The sequence below is a fragment of the Prionailurus bengalensis genome, chromosome A2, assembly GCF_016509475.1.
Source record: "Prionailurus bengalensis isolate Pbe53 chromosome A2, Fcat_Pben_1.1_paternal_pri, whole genome shotgun sequence".
NCBI lineage: Eukaryota > Metazoa > Chordata > Mammalia > Carnivora > Felidae > Prionailurus > Prionailurus bengalensis.
Window position 1 is genome coordinate 74,982,720 of NC_057348.1, and position 22,843 is coordinate 75,005,562.

Consider the following 22,843-nt stretch of genomic DNA (forward strand, 5'->3'; position numbering starts at 1 on the left):
TCTATTCTCTCTCTCTGTCTCACTGGTTAGTCATCAAAATGACACGACTGGAAAAATCTATGTACACAGTAAAACAAAAGATAAATACAATATGTACAGTACTCAACATTGCATCTGTTAACTTAGCCGTTAATTGGTACCAACAAAAATGAATCAGACTTTAGAACATCGGATACACATTTGGTCTCTTACAATACCTGCTCAGAGACAGAAGGAAGCAATAAATTGGTAGCACTGAGACACCCTGTCTCCTCCACTGTGATTCTTTTTTACAAAGTCCACAGAACAGAGATGGAGCCACAGACAAATGGGTACAATGTATGAGAGGAGCCAGGAAGTCGGTCCCAAGTCCTCTCTTCAGTTCTGGTCCTTTTGCACGTGGGCAACCTCAGCCCCCGTCCCAGCCTCAGCCTCAGCCCCACCCCGTGCTCCCTGACAGGTACCTCAGTTCTAGAATCAAGAGAAAAAGAAGCAGACGGCCACCAGGTGCACCTGCAGGATGGCAGCCTCTTGCGCCAGCTTCCCGTTGCCCGGATCGCCTCCTGATAACAGCCGCTGTCTGGGCTTGTGGAGAACAACCGAGTGCATCAGGGACCCTCAGCAATTCGTCCTGAGGTTTCCAGGGAGTATGGGTGACACAGGCCGCATGATGAGGGGACTGGGATGGAGGGAGGGCAGGCGACTGCGGTCCCAGATGGAAATTGATGGCCAGCTGCTGCGCCACACGAAGGCAGACGGAGGCTGGTGCTGCTGGGATACAAGTGCCCGGAGGAGCACCTTTGTGTGTGATTCTGTGACATCGCCAGGGTCTGCGCGTGCCTGGTCGGTAATGCAGCCTTGGTACCCAGTTGCTGAACAGATGTGTGAATAGATGAATCTTAGGGAGCAGTACTGAGCAAACACATTCAGGGTATTTCCTGTGATGAATCCTCAACCGTGCATTCTAGAGCCTTGAGAGACATACGTACACACAGACACATACATACCTGTGTGCACATACATGTAGGCACATTATTATTACAGAGTGGTATGTAATCTATTATGTTCTCATAAGTGTATATGGAAGAAATAGTCCCCTGTTTAAGAACGTGGGTTCCAGATGCGACCATGGGGGACTATACAGCTGTAAAATAGATGTGAGATGCAGGGTTAATTGCAATTTATGTCCTAGCAAGTCGCAATTGGAAACTGAAATTTACCAATAGTACCATTTACAACAGCAACAACAACAATATCAACAAACATATATAATACATAGAGAAAAATTTATCCAAAAATATGAAGGATTCTTATGCTGAAAGCAATAAGACTTTAATGACAGAATTGAAGAAGAACTAAATAAATGGAGAGATATACCATGTCCATAGATTGGAAAACTCAACATATTTTAGATGTCAAACATTCCTCAAACAGATAAGTAGATTCAATATAATCCCAACGAAAATCCCAGGAGGACTATTCATGGAAATCACTAAACTGGTTGCAAATTTCATATTGGAAAGCAAAGGACGTAGCATTGCCAAACCGGTTTTAAAAAGAGATCTAACACTTACTATTAAGACTCAATGATCAAGACAGTGGAGTTTGGGTAAAAGCAGAAATGGATAGATAAGAGGAACAGAATCCAGAAATAGGACAACACATAAATGGTTACCTAATTTCTAACAGGGTGCCAAGGAAATCCAATGAACAAAGAATTGACTTTTCAACAAATGGTGCTGGAACAAATGTTCATCTATCTGGGGAAAAAACCTCAATCGATGTGAAACATCACATACACAAACTAGTTAAAAATGGATTCTAGTCATAAATGTATAACCTAAAAAATAAAACTTCTAGATGAAAATACAGGAGAAAATCTTTGTGACCTTGGGTAAGGCAAGGGTTTCTCATATAGGACACCAAGAGCAAGGTCATAAAAGAAACATTTGATAAATTGGACTTTCTAAAAATTAACATTTCTGCTCTTTGCAATACTATACATAGAAGGAAAATGGAAAATTGCAAGAAAATGAAATGAAAATCCACAGATTAGAAGAAAATATTTTCTACTTTAAAAATTTTTTTAATGTTTATTTTTTGAGAGAGATGGAGAGCACGTGCAGGGAAGGGACAATGAGAGAAAGGGGCAGAGGATCTGAAGCAGTCTCTGTGCTGACAGCAGAGACCCCAACGTGGGGCTCAAACCCATGAACCATGAGATCATGACCTGAGCGAAGGCAGACGCTTAACCGACCGAACCACCTAGGTGCCCCTAGAAGAAAATATTTTCAAAAGACATATCAGAAAAGACTGGTGTCCAGAATATGGAGAGAAATATCACAACTCAATACTAAGAAAAGAAGCCCAATTAAAAAATGGGAAAGAGAAATAGTAGAATGTGGGCAGAAGTCACCTAAAATCTCTTCTGTTCTGTTGCTGATAGAATTTTAATGTAAAGAAAATACAAAAAAAAAAAAAAAAAAAAAAAAAAAGAGGACCTGTATGTGATCAGAGACGCAGAGAGCTGGGAATGCACAGTTCCCGTCTTACAATAACATCCAAAAAAAGCAGGACAAACTGAAATTTAATGACTGAGCCCATTAGAGAAGTGAGGTTGCAGGGTGCTTGACATACTCAAACATTGGAGACAGACGGACACTTGCAGAGAGACACAGGATGTGAGCATTTGCTCGCCTTACACAGATGTTGTCCAACATATTCACTTGGTCACGGGATTCAAGTAGAATTTATTAACGAAATAGTGAGAGCTGAGTATAGACTAGTGGGGAGGGGGAATCCTTGAGAACATAACCAGGGTATTTCCCAGCACCTCTTAAGATTCTTCTCCAGGAAGCCCACAAAACTCTTGCAGGGAGGGCCAGGGACAATCCACACAAAGCCTCCCCCTTGGTGCTGCAGGAGGGGAACAGCAGCTACCGCTGAAATCCACCCAGACCCCATCCACCCCGTTACCCCTGGAGACAAGAGGTGACTTCATCTGCAGGGGAGGTGCCGGTGGAATCTGCTGCGGTTGAGGGAAGGCAAAGGAGGCGACCACCAAAACTTTTTCCAGAACATCTCCCCTATGTCCCAAGGTAACAAGATGTCATCTGCAGAAGGCTAGGCATCAAAATCAAACCCATGGCCTGAAGTAGGGGGGCACCCACGGCATCTGGGGGAGGGGGAAGAAGGATTTAAAATGTTTTATTTCTGAATCCTTGGACTGTACTCCTGAAACCAATATCACACTGTACGTTACTAACTGAAATTTAAATAAAAATTTAAAAAAAAAAGAAAATGTCCCATCTCAGGAATAGAGGCAGGAATTCGTACAAAGGCCACGTCCTTAAGATCCAGTTTCACTGTATCTGCTTAGAAGTGAGACTTAATAAAAATACCAGAGAATGTGTCCTTTCCTGACCTTTCACCCCCATGACAGCAAACCTTGAGTAAAAGTAACCACGGAATAGAGCTGAGAAGGAGCCAGAGATAGACTTTCTCTGGGGAGCAGAACAACGGAAGCCTCGAAGACAAGTGAAGGGACCAAAGCAAAGCACAACTAAAGAATTTTTAAGTGTCTGGACTCTGGCAACAATACATTTCAACCCTGATAACTTAGTGACAACCAACTCCAGATCCGGTCTAACTCCTGCATAGTCAACCCAAACCCCCACCCTAAAGGCCGAGCAGAAGGAAAGGTGTACTGGTTTTCAAGCACAAAACATATTTACCTCAGTATCCACTCTACCACACCACGTGGCCAGCTTCCAACCAAACACTTGGAGGCATACAGCAAGTCAAGAGGAAACACAGTGTGAGGGCCCAGAGCGGTCACCAGACCCAGACTGAGACATACTACAGATAGATGGTGGAAGTATCAGGAATTTAAAATAACTATGATTAATATGTTCAAGGCTCTAATCCAATAGAGAGATGGACAATATGGAAGGTCAAATGGGTAAATTCACTGAAAATTATGGAAAGTCCCAAATGGAAACTATGGGAAAGAACCAAAAGGAAAAGCAAAACTAAAAACCACAGCAACAGAAATGAAGAACGCTCTGAGAGGCTCACCAATGGATATAAGAGATGTAAGGAGAGAATTAGAGAATCAGATAAATATAGGACACTAGAAATTACCCAAACTGCAATCTGCAATGGAAGGACAAAAGAGACAGAGAGACAGAGAGACAGAGAGAGAGAGAGAGAGAGGAAGCAGGTAATCAAAACTCACAGAAGAGAACTCGAAGAACTGCCCCCCTCTCTCTCCCTCTCCCACTCTCTGTGTTAAAGCATAAATGACTTTAGTCCTTTAACAAGCAAATGGCTTCTTTACACCAATATCATTGGATGGTAACAATCATCCAGCAGTCAGAGAAATCTGCTGATAAAGTGGGTTAATAGCCCTGTTTTGCAGGACTTTGGGGATAAATACTGTGAGTTCTTAGCTGTGTGCTCAGAACGCCCCTTCCTCTTACGGCAACAGCCACCAGATCTGCGCGGTGATCAGCCCCGTATTCAACCACCTCTCCTGACAAGTGCTGGCAGAACGTGGCTCCTGTCCTGGATGGTCCTGGTGGCCTCCCTTGGCAGCTGTGAGTGGCTTTACCCACGGGGCGTTTCACTCAGTAAAGAAAGCTGGTGTTAAGCATGGACAATCTAGTCAGCAGAAGGCCGCCCACATGGTCATTCAAACTAACCTGACAGATTCCACCATGACCTTGAATTCTTCAGGAAGAAAATGTAAATCTTAGACCCCAACTTTTCCATTAATAGAGAACAAATGTGTACTATTTTAGTGAATGTCAAAATTTTGCTAATTGTTTCTTTTGTTTCTCTTTTAGATACAAATGGTGACATTTTAATAACACATCTCATACCATCCATTACCAAGAAAAAGGACACACAGCATTTTTATTTATTTATTTTTTGTTTATTTTTATTCTTGACATAGAGACTGAGTGTGAGTGGAGGAGGGGCAGAGAGAGAGAGAGAGAGGGAGACACAGAATCCAAAGCAGGCTCCACGCTCGGAGCTGTCAGCACAGAGCCGGATGCAGGGCTTAAACTTGTGAACCACGAGATCATAACCTGAGCCAAAGTCGGATGCTTAACTTACTGAGCCACCCAGATGCCCCAAGGATCACAGCATTTTTAGAATGCCAAATAACAGGTGTCTTAAAGATGAATGTATAATAGGGGCGCCTGGGTGGCTCAGTTGGGTAAGCGACCAACTTCAGTTCAGGTCATGATCTCACAGTTGGTGAGTTCGAGCCCCGGGTCAGGCTCTGTGCTGACAGCTCAGAGCCTGGAGCTTGTTTCAGATTCTGTATCTCCCTCTCTCTGCCCCTCTCCTGCTCATGCTCTGTGTCTCTCTGTCTCTCAATAATAAATAAAAACGTTAAAAAATTAAAAAAAAAAGACGAATGTATGATATACACTAGTATCGAATGATGTCAGACCAGCCTCTAAAACACATTCTGTGTATTTCCTCAAGTGAAAATGTACAGGAACAAGGTGTTAGTGAGGAAAGATGTGAAGCCAGGAAAGGACAGAGGGATTTGCCAGCGAGCATGAGGATACACCGAGTTAATGAGGCAGGTGCTGGGCTGTATGACTGCACCTGCTGGGATCCACTGTATGGAAATGCGCCACTGACACTGAGCAGAAGCCCTCCCACTATGCCACACCCCCGAAAACATATACCCACGCCTTTCTAGCTCCCAAGGACCTGGCCACTGTCTATACAGGACTTGTCTCCTGCATCTGTGTCCTCAGCAAGGTCTGCGCTAGGAGCCCAAGGATGCAACCTGTGATGTTTCTTTCAGTTAGGTCACTCGATTCTTATCACTGTTGGGGACTGAATGGCTTTTGTAAGTGTCCTGAATTTTCCACTTCTCCATCTATAAGAAGCTTCCTGGGGAGGAAGCCATATCCAATGTGCAAAATGGTTTGCTGGCTTTGAATGAATAATGAATGAATGAATGAATGAATGAATAGGAGAATGATGAAAACCACAAGGCCTTTGTTGTTTTTCTTTGTTTGAGAATGAGAGAGAGAGAGAGAGAGAGAGAGAGAGAGAGAGAGAGAGAGAGATAGCATGAGCAGGGGAAGGACAGAGAGAGAAGGAGACACAGGACCCAAAGCACACTCCAGGCTCCTAACTGTCAGCACAGAGCCTGATGCGGGGCTCGAACCCATGAACCTCGAGATCATGACCTGAGCTGAAGTCAGATGCTTAACCAACTGAGCCACCCGGGGGCCCCCATAAAGCCTTTGGAGTGATAAAAACCTGGATTTGAATTCCTGCTCAGCCACTTAACTGACAGCACGATCCAGGAACGTTACCAAATCTTTCTCATAGGGTTGCTGGGGACTGAAGGAGGTTCCACACAGGGCAGTTCAAGCACAGGGTCAGCACATCACAGTGTCCTTTTCCATTACAACCGAACGGTTTCCCTGAGCCATCTCAGCTAACACAGGCGCTCAGGGACTCATTAAAAGTCACATCTGACATTGTCCTTCAAACAATAAAATATGCGTCATTTTGAAATGCTAAGAATTGTGGATATGGAAAGAGTTGAGGATAAGAGTCGAGGATAATAAATCAAAGATATTTCTTCTCCAAGATTTTTGTTCATTCACAGCATAGTAACATCATAGCATCTAAAGAAATAACTATAGTAATTGTTAATATTTCCTCAAATTTGTAAACTTTCTACAAACTACCCACATATAAAATGCACCTACTTCTGCATAATGTGGTGAGATTATTATCTCATTTGTTATTATAGAGTAGTAAGGCTTTTCTTCCAATTCTCAGGATAGCCATTAAGCTCCCACACTCTTGCAAAATATGATGTAAAGTCTAAACTTCAGAGTGAAACAGAGCTTAAGGGTAGGTGTGTTTGAAGCAAAACCTAAAGGAAAAAGTGAAGTTATTGCCTCCTGAAGGAAGATAATGTTGAGTTATGACAACATAGGTGTTTTGGTGAGGTTCTGGAATCCAGTATCTCTATATCCCAGGAACATAATAAAATAACACTGAGACGGATCTTAATGACAAGGTCATTCCTCCCCCGTACTTTACTCTGATGAATAAGGCTTCCACTGCCTCCTCAGTCCTGACTCAAGACCCTTCTTTGAGGAAATTCTGAGTACTCACTGGCAGTGCCAACACTGCGTAATTCTGTGCATCTTTGGCTTGGGTTTGTAGGTTGATTATACTCCTTTCTTGTCTCTTCACTGTTTTCCTGTCCACTTCAACTTGTTCAAGTGCCTCTGATTTCTCTCCTTTGCTTTTTAAAAAATTAATTAATTAATTTTTGAGACAGAGAGAGAGTATGTGCACGTTCATGTGAGCAGGGGTTGGGCAGAGAGGGAGGGAAAGAATCCCAAGCAGGTTCCACACTGTCAGCACAGAGCCTGACAGGGGGCTTGAACTCATGAACTGTGAGATCATGACCTGGGTTGAAATCAAGAGTTGGACACTTGACCAGTTGAGCCACCCAAGCGTCCCTCTTTCCTTTGCTTTTTAAATGAAGATACCAAAATTAGAATGTCTCAGGATCAATTTTTTTTTTTAACTGACTGTGGGGAATCAGTTTAGGAATTCCCTGAGCTTGCACCAATGGGTTAACAAGGCTTAGAGCAGAAAGCAGCCACAGGATGGAAGTGCCCAGAATAGATAAATGGGTAAACAGGGCGATAGACCTCCACAGCAGGGTGAACTTGTCTGGAGCTAATTAGCAAAAAAAAAAAAAAAAAAAAAAAAGTGCCTTGTTGACCCTGAGGTAGCATGCTCAATCTGTCTTATCCAGTAGGTAAGTTAACATAAACAGACAGGGTGCCCGCTGCCTGCTATAAACAGCCATCTGCACAGCACCAGGATTTTGTTTTGTATTGACCCAAACCCGTAACACCACATATCTTTGAAACCTCCTTTCTCTCACACACGAGTTAACGATCACTGTTTTATTGTCTCTTTCTGCACTTAACCCTTCTGATCCTGATAAATACAGAGCAAGGACCCTTACTCAGGGCTCTTGTCTCCTCCCAGACATTAGCCTCTCTCACATTTAATTCTGCATTCACTCTCTTGCTGGACAGAGAGAGAACTCCAGACTCAGAGTCTGCGACAACCGAACACCACACAGAACAGTGCACATAGGTTGCAAGCTGTCTAGGGGTTCCTTGGAGAAGGCCATAGTGCACTGGTTGCAACAAAAAATAGAGCACCTGAGATGAATCCTATATGCCTCAATCAAGATTACAAGCAAGACAAGCCCAACTCCTCCTTGGACACACATAAGAAAGACATAAAATCTTCTACCTGATAATCAATTATGTGTTCAAATCCAATGAAGACACCTGCTCCTATGCCCGCTAGGATCTTACTCTGTCACACAAGCAGAAGGACCTGTAAGAAAACCTGCTTTATCACTAACCCTCAACTCCTTTCTCACTTGAGCAGCCACAGCAGACACCGCCCTGCTCTTAATCACAGGTTTCTAAGCGGTTGGAACAGGAAGGTCCCTTTGGACAACATGGCCCAATGCCCACACAACAAATGGGCATATGGGAGCCCAAAGATGGCAGATACCTTGTCCGAAGCTAGTTACCCACAGAGGTGGGGCTACACCTGCATATCTAAAGATCACAGAACAGTTTCTAAGAGGCTTCTTCTTTCAACATCTCAGACAACTGAGTTTGTTTTCAAACTTTAGTGTTAATAAGAAATCCATTTTTCCATGGGAGATAGAATTCTACAAATTTCTTCTTTTATTCCAGGAGAATATTGTCATCATAGAAATTATTTTCTCATTGTGCATTGCATGGTAAAGATTTGTGTTGCCAAATGGTAAACGTGGCTGCTAAAAAATGGAGACCATTGTTCCCATTACTCAAGTATATGTCTGTTGGCATATTTGCATTTTCAGTTACCGAAGTGAATACTCTTTCAGAAGTACAATCCAAAATTGCTAACGGAGCAGACCTGGTGTTTGTGAGAACAGAAGGGCTTTTCCTTTGATGTGGTGTCTGAGCGGTTTCACACACTTGAACACCTGGAAATCAAAATGTCTTAATTCTCTGAACACTTTTCCTGGTAATTTATAAAAGTCCTTGGTAGACCACTGGTCCCTATCTCTTCTTTTTTTCTTTCCTTTTTTCTTTCTCTTTTCTTTCTTTCCTTCACTTACTTCTTTCTTTCCTTTACTTCTTTCCTTCATTTCTTCCTTCCTTCCTCCCTTCCTGTCTTTCTTTCTTTCTTTCTTTCTTTCTTTCTTTCTTTCTTTCTTCTTTCCCTCCCTCCTTTCTTTCTTTCTTTCTTTCTTTTTTTCTTTCTTATCATTTCCATTTTTTATCAGCACTTTTTCATGTCTACTCCCTCCAAAAAAGCCAGATATTTGGGTCAATTAATCTGAGGAAAAATAAAATACCAGATGCCATGAAGCCTATATCCAAGGACTTCAAGGGAACCCGGAAGATCAAATCTCCAGAACAAGGTTTCTACCTGCTGGTCATGCCATGAGGCTCAGAAGAAGGCTGACATCTTTTTAGAAGCTCTAACCAGTGTGATAACCTCTAACCAGGCTGGATCAAGATATCTTCAGAAGGAATTAGGCTCATAGTAACTCCTCCTGGTAAGTAACTTTGTTCTATTTGGATCCTGTGAATGAAAAACTGACAGAATTTTTTAGAAAAAAACAATGTAGGATCACATCAACATATGGACAGCAATTTTGTAGCTACTGGTCACTCTATATGGAAACAAAACTACTTGTAGACAACTTATTTTCCTCCCTGCTTATAAGAAGGTTGAAATTCTACCTTTAGGAAACACACCTCATAAAAGGATAGTTTCAGTCTTGAAATTAAAATATGTGTGTAAAACATTGCTGTACATTGTTAGTTCAAGAAGATTTTCTTGTAGACCCCGTTTTAAGTGAGAAACACTTTAAGTACCTCTGATGCTCCGTTCTTTTTAAAAAAATTTTTTTTTCAACGTTTTTATTTATTTTTGGGACAGAGAGAGACAGAGCATGAACGGGGGAGGGGCAGAGAGAGAGGGAGACACAGAATCGGAAACAGGCTCCAGGCTCCCAGCCATCAGCCCAGAGCCCGACGCGGGGCTCGAACTCACGGACCGCAAGACCGTGACCTGGCTGAAGTCGGACGCTTAACCGACTGCGCCACCCAGGTGCCCCTGATGCTCCGTTCTTAATGAAGAGTGCTCCTTTCTCTACCAACCTGCAAAGCCTGTATGATGACTTCTGGTCTCATCTTCAAGAGCAGTACAATGAAATTTAGGTCTTACAGGAATGACCAAAGAACATCAATAAATCCCACTTACTCTTTTTTTTTTCTCCCACTTATTCTTTATTCCAGCTTCTTAGAGGGTAGGCTGAGACTAGTCAAAATTTGTGCTCTCATGGCTCCTGTGATATTGCCTAGAGATGGACCAGTGGAATGGAACTTGTGAGCTCAGTAAACCATTTCAGCTCCGGAATCCATGAAAAGAATCTGTCTGCATGGTTTTCCAGTCTCGTGTGTTCATTTATTGTCTCAACAGACATTTATTGAAGACAGTTTCTACATTCGATGTTAAAGATAGAAGGTACGTAAGGCACAGTCCCCACACTCCAAAAAGCTTGTAGTCTAGTGGACAAGTAGTCTACATTGTGGCTTGTCGGGCCCCTTGTTTTTCAGCCTGTGGCCGTCAGAGACACAGAATGTCTTAGGTTCATGAGCTCTTTTGCTTTCTTAATTTATGTACTACTTATTGCTTATCAAATTCATACATTTTGTTTAGTGGAACATTGGATAAAGGGGCCCCAAACCATCCCATTACAGAGAATAATAGTATTAGCAAATATTTATTGAGGGCCAGATACCACGTTGAATAGTTTCAGTGCCTTATCTCAATCCTCAACAGCCCTGCCCAGAAGACCCTCTTTTTCCACTTTCACAAGAAAAACAAAAACAAAAACAAAAACAAAAAACCTGAGGCTTAGGGGTGCCTGGCTGGCTCGGTCGGCTAAGCACCTGACTTCAGCTCAAGTCATGATCTTGGGGTCCTTGGGTTCAAGCCCCGCATCAGGCTCTATGCTGACAGCTCAGAGCCTGGAGCCTGCTTTGGATTCTGTCTCCCTCTCTCTCTGACCCTCTCCCACTCGTGCTCTGTCTCTCTCCTTCAAGAATAAATATATATTAAAAAAAAGAACCTGAGGCTCAGAGAAGTTCAGTTATTTGCTTAAAGTCACATGATGAGTTACTGTGGCAAAGTTTGAGACCCAATGGAGACTTAACCATTCCAAAGAGTCTGGTGTAGACCATTAAGTAATATTGGAAAGATTAAGCCATATTTTAAATTCTAAATATTTACTCCTCTGAGCCTAACCTTTTCAATCAACTCTTTAGTTGAATGCTTAACTAGTAAAGGCTTATTATTTTTGTATTACTGCTCATGCAGAAAACAATGCTTCTTAAAAAACAATGCACTAAAATAGTCCCTCTCCCCCAAAAAGATCATGCCAGACTTGTTGAATATGCATTTATTGAATTCTCACAGTGTGATTCTTAGAGTGTTTCTGTAAAATGACAAGTTCTTTGGGACACCTGGGTGGCTCAGTTGGTTAAGCGTCTGTTGGTTTCCGCTCAGGTCGTGATTTCCGCATTCCTGAGATGGAGCCCCTTATCGGGCTCTGCGCTGACCGCAGGGAGCTTGCCTGGGATTCTCTCTCTGTCTCTTTCTGCCCCTCCCCTGCCCCCACTGGCACACATGCTCTCTCTCTCTCTCTCTCTCTCACTCTCTTCCTCTCTCAGAATAAACAAACTTAAAAAAAAAACCCGACAAATTCTTTTGACACCATTGCATTCAGTCTTCTTTTTCTGCATCGGCATCAAGAGCACCGGAAACACTGACTCTGGCAGACGAGCTGGAGCAGGTGACCTACACGCAGGACTCGGCCGCATGACCCACAGCTGCCTTTTCACTCAGGCTGGGACAGTGGCAGAAAGACCAGACCAGACAGGATCCCCTGATGAGCAGCTCAGGATTTTATATCAGTGCTCTGGAAACGGTATATATATAGATATATCTATCTATATCTATATCTATATCTATATCTATATCTATATCTATATACCTATATATACAATATATATAAATATATACCTATGTTATATATAGGTATATATATATATATATATATAGGTATATATATATTCAATATATATAATATAGGTATATCAACATATATATCAATATATATTGATTATATACATATAATCAAGTCTAAAGAGGGGTCTCAGAATAATTGGTTAAGAGATCATCATTAAGATTTCAGACTCTGGGACAACTCATCTGGTCTACCATCAGTGGGAATGGGATTCTGGAAAGAACTTACTTTACAATCAAACCAGGTACCCACCCCGAGTACATAGAAACAACAACAACAAGGGCGCCTGGGTGGCGCAGTCAGTTAAGCATCCGACTTCAGCCAGGTCACGATCTCGAGGTCCGTGAGTTCGAGCCCCGCGTCAGGCTCTGGGCTGATGGCTCAGAGCCTGGAACCTGTTTCCGATTCTGTGTCTCCCTCTCTCCCTGCCCCTCCCCTGTTCATGCTCTGTCTCTCTCTGTCCCAAAAATAAATAAACGTTGAAAAAAAAAATTAAAGAAAAAAAAAAGAAACAACAACAACAAATATCTGTAAAAAGATTAACTTTTATTTATTAAATATTCAAATATGCTATTTCTATTTTTGTTCCTCTTTGAACATTATAGAAATAGTATCTGTAAATTACACTCCAGGAAAAGAACTGGTCTGATACATGAAAACCTCTTAAGAAAAGAGGTTTAGAGGATTCAGCAAAATACTGAGGAAAGGTAAAACCATACTCTCCAACCCGGGTGAGGGAGGTGGAAAGACAGAACCCAGCTGCCCAGGCAGAAAGGGGTCAGTTCATCCATTCTTGACTGCGTTCATATCTAATGTGATTTGGCTTGAGATTCATCTTTGTTTAATGTTAGCAGGGCCTGTTTTTACGTATTTATTTAAATACTGAAAAATATGGGCTCAGTTTAAAAGGGGCACAAAGGGAGATTTCTGTAAAAGCTTTTCAGACAGTGGGCTGGGTATGGCTGGGCCCACAAAGTGTTCGGTCCTGGCACACTGCTCAGGGTCACAGGTAAATATTCTTTCATTCTTCCATATATCGTAGGGAGGCGAGGCAGGCGATGCAGGGGCGGCAGGCTAGGTGCTGGTGCCGGCTCAGAATTCTAGGATTCAGTCCCAGTTTGGTCACAAATGGCAGCGGGATCCTTGGAGAGGTAGGTGACTGTGTCCCAGTCCTTGGGGGTAGTTGCCGCCTGAGCTTGTGTGGGCGACACTGACAAGAAGCTAACTTGCTGGAGCAACTGGGGGTCCTTGAAGGGTGTGGATGTTAGGTCCCTGTGAGATTTTTGTGCTGAAAGGTTTATTAAAAAACTTTATATTTTATTTATTTGATTCCAAAAATACCAGTGGAAAAGAAAGAACAAAAAATTACTTAACTTGTCCTTTTGTCACAAGGTGATTCATATCAGGTATGGACATGTTTAACTGTGCAAACGTATTCAAGAAGGTCATAAGCTGAGTTTGTTTTTTTCTAAATTCAGACTAGTAAATGTGTTCATTCTTCATTAGTCTTAGAGATGCAATTTTGCCTGGATGAGGGGGAACATCTCACAGGGAGGTTTCTAGCTTAGCAGATCTAATCAAATACAATTTCCCAAGAATTTTCACAATGCTGGTAAAACACTGGAAAAATAAAAGAAATTATATATTTTGCTTCCCTTAGTGGTTGTGATCACAGATACAAGTGAATTCATAAATTGTGAAGCAAGTTTCTGGTTCTCTTTTTTTCCAAGTGACTACATACCCCCATGTAAATTCTAGCAATCCAATTAGATACTGATGACAGAGATATAATTCAGGAGGTTCTGAAAAATATGTTAAGAGGCCGTGGTGCAGAGAAAAATGTGGACTTTGAATCTGAATCTATCATGTTGTGTATAATCATCCTTTAGCAAGTAATTTTTGATTCACTGGTTATTGCTTTCTTAAAATTATAAAAATAATACATGTGCATTATGGAAAAAAAAACTGGAAAAGAGAAAGAATAAAGAAAAAGTTAAAAATTTATAGGGACACTACGCTTAATATTTGCTAAATTCCCACCTATTCATTCTGTCGGTGTAAGAACCATCTCAAGGACTAAATGTTACAAGGACTAAATGAAATTAAATATGGAAATGACTACCACAAGGGTTGGGACATGGTCAGCCATCAGAAATAACACTTCTTCAGAATTCAAATTACCACCCACTGGAGTTCTTTATTAAAACAAGAGTACAGAAAAATGTATTAATTACCATGTAGTCTGCAGATCACTTTAGATCAAATGGTCAGATTTGCAGAATACTTTTAATTCTAAGACTCATTGTTACCAGTTTGTAAATGATTAGAATGTTGTAAGCATTCCCTCAAATATTGTTAGCCTGACTATGAGATGATTTCTCATTTTTCAGTAGAAATACCTGGATGTAAAAAAAGTGGGATGGTCTTGCAACTTGAATATATAAACTTATAATGATATAGTTATAAGGTCAAATATTCACTGATAATATTTTATATCTTTATTAGATTATACTTACAAATAAAAAACAATATCATTATGAACATCAGTTGAGAAATACTCCTTTTGCCCTTATATTCATTAAAAGTTTTGTTCAGACTCTTCACGTGCATCTAAAATGTACACTTTAGAGCAAAAAAAAGTACTCATGGGCAATCTGTAATTGTCATGAAAGTGTTTGGTCTGAGAACAAGTTGATCCCGACAGGTAAGTTTTCTGAGTTGACACATTTCCTTTTCGGATGGTGAAAGGGTGTGGTCAGAGAGCCTGGGCTTTGGGCTCAAGCTGACCGGAGCTCTGGCTCCACCACCTACTGTTTATGTGAACTTGGGTAATTATTCTCTGGCCTCCGTTTCCTAATCCATAAGATGGGGTAACAGTATGTATTCAGAAAGAGTAGACCAGAATTAAATGAGAGACTGTGAATAAAGTACTTGGCACGTTGTCTTACACAAAATGGGTGCTGGATGGAGGTTGCCCCATTTCGAACCTAAAGGGAGAATTGTATCCACTATGGAGGGTGGTCTGTAGCCGATCCTACTGACAAAGCAGAAATTCTCCAGAGGAGTCAGCTGTACTTGTAACTGCTCCAATGGGAAGTTCCCTTGCTGTCCACGGATACACAAAAAACTTGAATTTAGAGGTATTTGCTTCTGTTTAGTGGACTTTTCTTCCCTTACTTGGCAACAAAAATGAAATGAAAATGTGTTTTTTTTAATCTTTGTAGTTCTAAGTACTTTAAACCTTAATCCCTGATCATAATTGATAGAAACTCTAACAGGAACAAGTTTGGGCTTCATGCTTGTATTTAGTAGAAACACAATTACATGTCTAAAATATAGTTAGAATGTGGGGCGCCTGGGTGGCTCAGTTGGTTAAGCACCCGACTTCGGCTCAGGTCATGATCTTGCGGTTTGTGAGTTCCAGCCCCACATCAGACTCTGTGCTGACAGCTCAGAGCCTGGAGCCTGTTTCAGATTCTGTGTCTCCGTCTCTCTCTGCCCCTCCCCCACTTGTGCTCTGTCTCTCTCTATCAAAAAAATAAAAAATAAAAAAATATATAGTTAGAATGTACTTAGAAACATAGAGATATAGTTAGTACTTTTAAATATACTTAGAAATGTCGTTAATTTGAAATTCATATTTATATATGAAATACTTATAATTTATTTTTAATAAAAGTAAAATGAGAATAAAATAGAGAAACTTTCAATCAATATCAATAGGCAACTTTGAAATGTCACACTTATAAATATTGTGGTTGACATTTGATAAATTAAAAAAAATTTTTTTTTCAACGTTTATTTATTTTTGGGACAGAGAGAGACAGAGCATGAACGGGGCAGGGGCAGAGAGAGAGGGAGACACAGAGTCGGAAAGAGGCTCCAGGCTCTGAGCCATCAGCCCAGAGCCTGACGCGGGGCTCGAACTCACGAACCGCGAGATTGTGACCTGGCTGAAGTCGGACGCTTAACCAACTGCGCCACCCAGGCGCCCCGACATTTGATAAATTTATATAGAATTCATACAGCTTCATCATCATAAAATTATAAAACTCAGGCAATTAACCTCAAATTCTTTTTCTTATATAAGGGTATCAAACAAGTTTATTTATTGTGTAAACAGGTTTCTATTTTATGCATAATGAAAATGATTGTGGCCACTGTTAATAAATTTAAAAAAGAATGTTGAAAGAAAAAAAAACATGTAAAATAATTACCCTAAAGACAAACACCAACCGTATACGATCAAGTACACTATTAATGCTCAGTTAACTATCACATTGAGAAAGTTATGAGAGTTCATTTTGGAAAAGAATGAAACTTCCAGAATCTAGCTGAGGAAAAGGGACAGGAGGTAAACATCATGTCTCACCATCAAGAAATTTTCTTTACTGTGATGAACCAGAAGTATTTCTATAAGAAAACCAAATTTCCTAACATGAAAACTAGATCTTTAATGTATTAAATGGGGGCTAAAATGAATTAAATATCATGTAAAATTTTAAAATTAAACTTTTTTCACATCATATGCTTTTTAAAATAAAAACAAAGTATATGGTTGGAGACGTATACAGTGCTTTACTATTATAACCAATGAAATACTATTTCTTACTATAAGCAAGATGTACAAAATTAAAACAATCACACTATGAGCTAATTCTATTTACTGCATGAGTAAACTCTCATCATTGCTTGCTTACTGATTTAGTATAGAACTCAGGAGCTTTGTGGCACAGGCAGAAATTCTCAAGATTTTTTTTTTCTTTTCTTCTCAAAGAAGAAATCCAGAAATCCAATTATGCTTAAGAAAATGCCCATAAAATTATTATTCCAAATCCAAAATAGCCCAAAAAGAAAATGAGTAAATAATTAGTGTTTCAGTTGGAAATCAAATTGGAAAGCGTTCTACTATTTATAATTTCAATCACTACATTAACATTAAATGTATAATTAGGTACAGGCCCTTGAAACCCATGATTTTTTTTTTATATGTTTTGACATTATGTCTACAAGAAACTCTGGAACCATAACTATTAACATTACAGCAGTTACATATAACGTTATTGAGCAGGTAAAAACAAAGAAACTTGTGGGTACGACAAGTTCAGCAGGCTTGTAGGGCAGATCCAAATTTGGGGGGAGACGCTAAGCATTGAAGTATGGTGTCTTTTTAGTCATGTGTCAACTTCTAATGAAATTCCAATATAAAGTGTGCTTTCCGTGAATATTTCCTAAAGCAAAACAAAATTGTGACCAGTGCATTATTTGGTAAGGTTAATATAAGAGAATTTATGAAAATAATCAGTAAGTTTTTTTTATATAGAAGTTTTGGAAATATTGCCACATTGCTTCTAAATTCAAGGCATTGTAAATAATTTGGAGGTGCAGCTTTAAACATTGTCCTGCTCAAAATCCTGGTGTGGCTCAGATGTGAGAGCAAAATGTTCTAAAATTCAGAAATCAAGAAGAACTCCAGTGTCAGAGGCGGGCATGGGATTCTTATTTGAAGCTAAAAGCTCAACTTAATAGATTGTCAAGTATGCCTGGAAATAATTCACACTCAAACAAGTGACTCTGTATTGTTTAACAAAATTCCATGTTTTAAAACTTTTTTTTTATAAGTTTATTTATTTATTTTGAGAGAGAGAGAGAGAGCAAGCAGGCTCCACACTGTCAGCACAGAACTCGATGCGGGGCTTGAACTCACAAACCATGAGATCATGACCTGAGCCAAAATCAAGAGCTAAACACATAAAGGACTGAGCCACCCAGGTGCTCCACAAAATTACATGTTTTAATCTGGACTCTGCCACTTAATAGCTGTGACGTCGGCAAGTTTCATAACTGCTTGAACCCCTTTTCCCATGGAAACTAAGAAAGCAAGCATTTCATAACCCCAGTGTGGACAAAAGGCCCTGGTAAGCACTAACACGATGGCAACTTTTCCTTCCTTTTTTTGTGTTAGGTGGTTCCAAACCATACAATGTTTGTGTTTCTCTCATAATAGTTCTAACTGCCATTCCAATTTCTTCCACAGCTAAAAGCCCTGATGAAGACACTTCCCCCAAGCCCACGATTTTTCTTCCTTCAATTGATGAAAGAAAACTCCACAAGGCTGGAACGTATCTTTGTCTTCTTGAGGATTTTTTCCCTGATGTTATCAATATAGATTGGAAAGAGAAAAATGGCAGAGTAATATTGAAATCCCAGCAGGGAGACACCATGAAGACTAAGGACACATACATGAAATACACCTGGCTGACCGTGAGAGAAGACTCAATGGGTAAAGAATACAAATGTATCGTCAAACACCAGAAGAATAAAGGAGGGGTTGATCAAGAGATTCTTTTTCCTTCAATAAACACAGGTATGTGCATGTACACATGAATATAACCTCCCAGAACCCTATTTTTCCCCGAAGGAATACACCACCTTTTCTGTCAAGAATTAATGGAAAAGAAGCAAATAGAAATCTTTCCTTAATGTTGTTGCCTTTAATGGTACCATAACTGTCCTGCTATTTCCCCATAGAATTAAAATAGTATGGGCTTTGGAACATAAAAGAAACAGAAAAAGAAAAATTCACTTAGCCTTTCTCGCCTCAGTTTCATCATCCAAAACATGGAGGTCATAATGATGTTTCTGAGGGTCGCCGTATGGGTGAAATGAAACAGTACACGTGAAAGCACCTAGCAGCCTCGTACCCAATAAATGCTCAAAAAGAGAATCCACTTTTGATGATTTTACTTGATCAGGAAATAAAAACAATTGCCCATCCTTCAGGAATATTCTACTCAGCAGTCAAAGTCCCTCTCACTTCAATCTTGCTCTGCTCAAACATAAGCCATAACAAATGAGTTCTAGGCAACCAAATTGTTGTTCATTTGAGGGAGGCAGATCACAGCTCAACAAAAAGTGGTACTTTGGTCACTGACGTTTTAGTGCAGTTTTGGTGTTTTCACATTGATTTTTCTCTACCACTGTAAGGTGAAATTTGGTAAGTGAAGACTGAGTGAAGCTTACACGTGCACACGTGCTTCCATTGTACGCAATGAACATTTCTTACCATTAGTAAATGCTGCCCAGCAAACACTTCCTGCCGTCCAAGTGTGCACCAGGCCTGGAGGGGATGCAGGAGGGACCACTGTCCCCAGGAGCATCACTACAGTAGGGCAAATATCCTTTTCCTCTCGCTCCTGTCACCCGTGATTCAGGCACAGTGTCCCAAAGGAGCCCATTGGTGTAGACGCTGCACGTATTTAGACAGTGTGGGCAGAGCTGAATGTGCTCTGGCCCCACTGTGACCCAGTAACTCTCTAGACTCAGAAGTCAAGTCCTGAGCATGGACATGCCAGACCAGGGCCCCAGAGGGCCCCTAAGAAGGAACCAGTTTGTACTCTTCCCGGGGGTTATCAAGCCCCTCGCAGGCAGTGGGGAACAAGCACATAACAGGACATGTGAAGAGCTTTCTGTATACAAGTCTATTTCTGACATCAGTCTTCATCTTTTTGGGTCTGGTAAGAAGAAAACCATAGACCCACAGTGGCAGCACTTACCTTAAAGCCTCAAGTCACTCAAGCAAGATTTAATACCTAGCCCAAGTGCAATTTCAACCCCCAGAACAGTAACCTATAACCAGTTGACATGGGAATTTCCTGGTCAGCACTATTAAGTTCATGGATTGACTCCTTCTGTCCCTCCTTCTGACCCTTTGGAGGTCCCCTCTACTTGCTAGGTGGGATGTTGCCAGACTCATAATTCACTTGATTAAAACAGCCATTAGATCTTTAATATTTACTTGGTTGAATGTTTGTTATTTAGCAGATTTGGTGACGGGATCCAAAGTGGGCTTCCAGAAGGAATCAGAGACAAGTAGAAACACAAGGCCAGTAACCGTGAGCCCTTCGAGTACACTGTCTACATCACCATTTTCAAGTGCCGCGGGTGAGTTCCTGATCGCACTGGGCTTCCTTTCTGGGGTGGGTCACCTTCGGCTGGCACATTTGTCTGGAGCCCAACTAAAGTGGCAGAAGGATCTGCCAGGAGCTAAGCCCCTAACCCATCAGACCACAGCTCCCCAGGTGGAAACTTCAGTGAGCCTCCAGGAGAATTGTTGGTGCCACACACAGAGCATCGTTCTGGCCAGAACGCAGTATCATCCCTTGCTTACAGCCCACACCCTAAGGTGCACATAATTGTTTGTCTGGTTTTGTGTAGATAAAGGCTACTGCTCACAAGGATCTCAGATGCAGAAAAACGCACAAAATTGGCGGGCATGAGTCAGGCATTTAAAGGCTGTTAGAATGCTCATCATCCCAAGAACACTCCCTTGATAGTGTAACTTGGTCAGGGAAAGGGCTCAGTTGGCACTAAGTAACTCATCAAACTGAGAAAACGTCCCTGCAAGGAGCTACACTCTAAATCATGCACTGTCCCTATCTGAAGACACATCCATTTTGTGTATTAGTTCGGGTCCAAGAAGCCCCCAGTCTGAGCTTATGGGATCCTTAATTCTAAAGAATCAAGTACACCACCCTCCATTACACCTGCTTATTTTACGTCTAAGAACCATAGTCCCAGAAGTGACAGATACCTATCAAACATGGCAAAATCTTAGGAAGCTTGCTTTGTGTCCTGAGAAACTGGCTTTGTAACTGGGGTTGGTGACCCCCAAAGGAGACCAAACAGAAATATGGCTACACCTCATTTGCGGCTACATATGGCTAACCAAAAGGGTGTGTTCACTTAATTTGAGGCTAGGATCCCACAGATCTGCTTCCAGCCCCCAGAGCAATTATGACCTAGAAATACAATAGACATCATGGGGAACTTTCCAACTAGATAAGATTATTTAAGAAGTGTGTTTAAAAGCAAGTGTTCTCAAATTAAGGAGGACACTTCCGTTAATTAATAAGCAGAAGCCTCCAGAAGGTTTAAATTCCAAGGTAGTTTCCTTGAAACATTCATTGCAAAAGCCTAGTGAAAATTAAAGATGGAACAGGTACCTATAACAACAAAACTGTAAGACTCACGTAACTCCCCCCCCCCCACTTCCCTCCTTGCTCTTTGGGCCCTCACTCCAGTGTGAAATGTTTCTCGCTGTGAAAAGACTCCACAGCTATAAACAGAAGTCAGCCAAGTCAATGGCCTTACAGACACCCCCGTATGTACCTTCATAGGAAGAACTCCACATGAGCCCTGCCCAGAGTTGATGAAACTGAGGGTTCTTCTGGAAACTGCTACATTATTTCCTTAAACAGTTAAGTGATTTCTGGTAAATACCGTGGCCAGCAGAAGGGGTCCTGCAAAAACTGGCAGAAGCCATCCAAGGGTGGAGACTCGAAGGAGAATCCACTTCTTCCAAATCTCTGCCCACATGCCTGGTCCGGAGAGGATAACAAAATTTCCTGTTGTCCCACCCTTTCCAAATCCACACCCATTGCTTATGGATCTTTCCTCTCCCAGAGACAGCCGTTGCCTCCTTGCTGGCGTCATCCTGAATCACTGCTCTTAGCTCTCTGCCTGCCTGGGACGTGTGGCTTATGGGTTTCTTCCTTTGGCTGTGACTGTGGGTGACCCTGGATCTGGGGAGGGCAATATTCTCTGCACCCTCTCTGGGGACTCATCTTACACCCAAGAGGGTTATTCCATATGCCAGAAATACTTAAAATGTAAACTATGCACTCAGAGGGAAGGAAGCCAATTGAGGCACATACTTGAATCAAACTTTGATGTCATTTCACGTAAATCCAAGTATTTGAGACACTGAGACCAGCTGGACTGACAAATGCGAACAGAACCAGAAATGCAGCTCTTGGGTCAATCCAGAGTGCCCCTGTTCCTTCACCCACCCCCACACTTCTCATAGTTCTGGAAAAGGGCTTATAGATGGTTGGCTTTTGGAAAAGAAAGTCTTTCTTGGAGGAACTTGCATTCTTTCTTCACCCTTAAAGTGATCAATCTTATCACACTTTTGACATGTAAACACAGGCCACAAGCGCCCAGGACTGAGAGAAACAAAGGAAAAGAGACCGTTTTATTTATTTAAAAAAATTTTTTTTAACGTTTATTTATTTTTGAGACAGAGAGAGACAGAGCATGAACGGGGGAGGGTCAGAGAGAGGGAGACACAGAATCTGAAACAGGCTCCAGGCTCTGAGCTGTCAGCACAGAGCCCGACACGGGGCTCGAACTCACAGACAGCAAGATCATGACCTGAGCCGAAGTCAGCCACTTAACCGACTGAGCCACCCAGGCGCCCCAAAGAGACTGTTTTAAAATACAAACTGCTAAAGGCCTCCTGTGCCTAAATCCTGGCTCAGTGTCCTTCATAATCCCGGGGAAACATATAAATCTTAACACTTTCTCCATAAATGTCTCCAAAACATCAGTGACTCAAGGGTCTTTGCAGCGATCTGTGTGTCCACAAATACACATCGTCAATGTGAGATATTTTTCTCTCTGGAGACATTGTCAAAATTAATTTGCAAAGAGCTCCATTTCCTTGGTTTGAAGGCAAGCACTTGCAAGGATTGGGCATTCTAAACCTCTCAGAATGATAGAAACTAATCAATGTGTGTTTCAACTTCACATGATCTGGGCAATTATTTGGTGGTTGTTTTAAATAAAATAGACATATTTTTTAGAGTTATTAGCACTAAAATTAAAACTTTCACATGC

General features: G+C 41.3%; 1 gene segment (V, D, J or C); it reads left to right on the forward strand.

Moving 5' to 3' along the window:
- The window catches only part of LOC122487723, a 190,485-nt gene that overhangs the window by 7,125 nt on the left and 160,517 nt on the right, over positions 1–22,843 (forward strand). Inside the window, 3 exon segments of the C gene segment in view lie at positions 13,108–13,172; positions 18,201–18,530; positions 19,985–20,107. Coding sequence covers positions 13,108–13,172; positions 18,201–18,530; positions 19,985–20,107 — 518 coding nt within the window.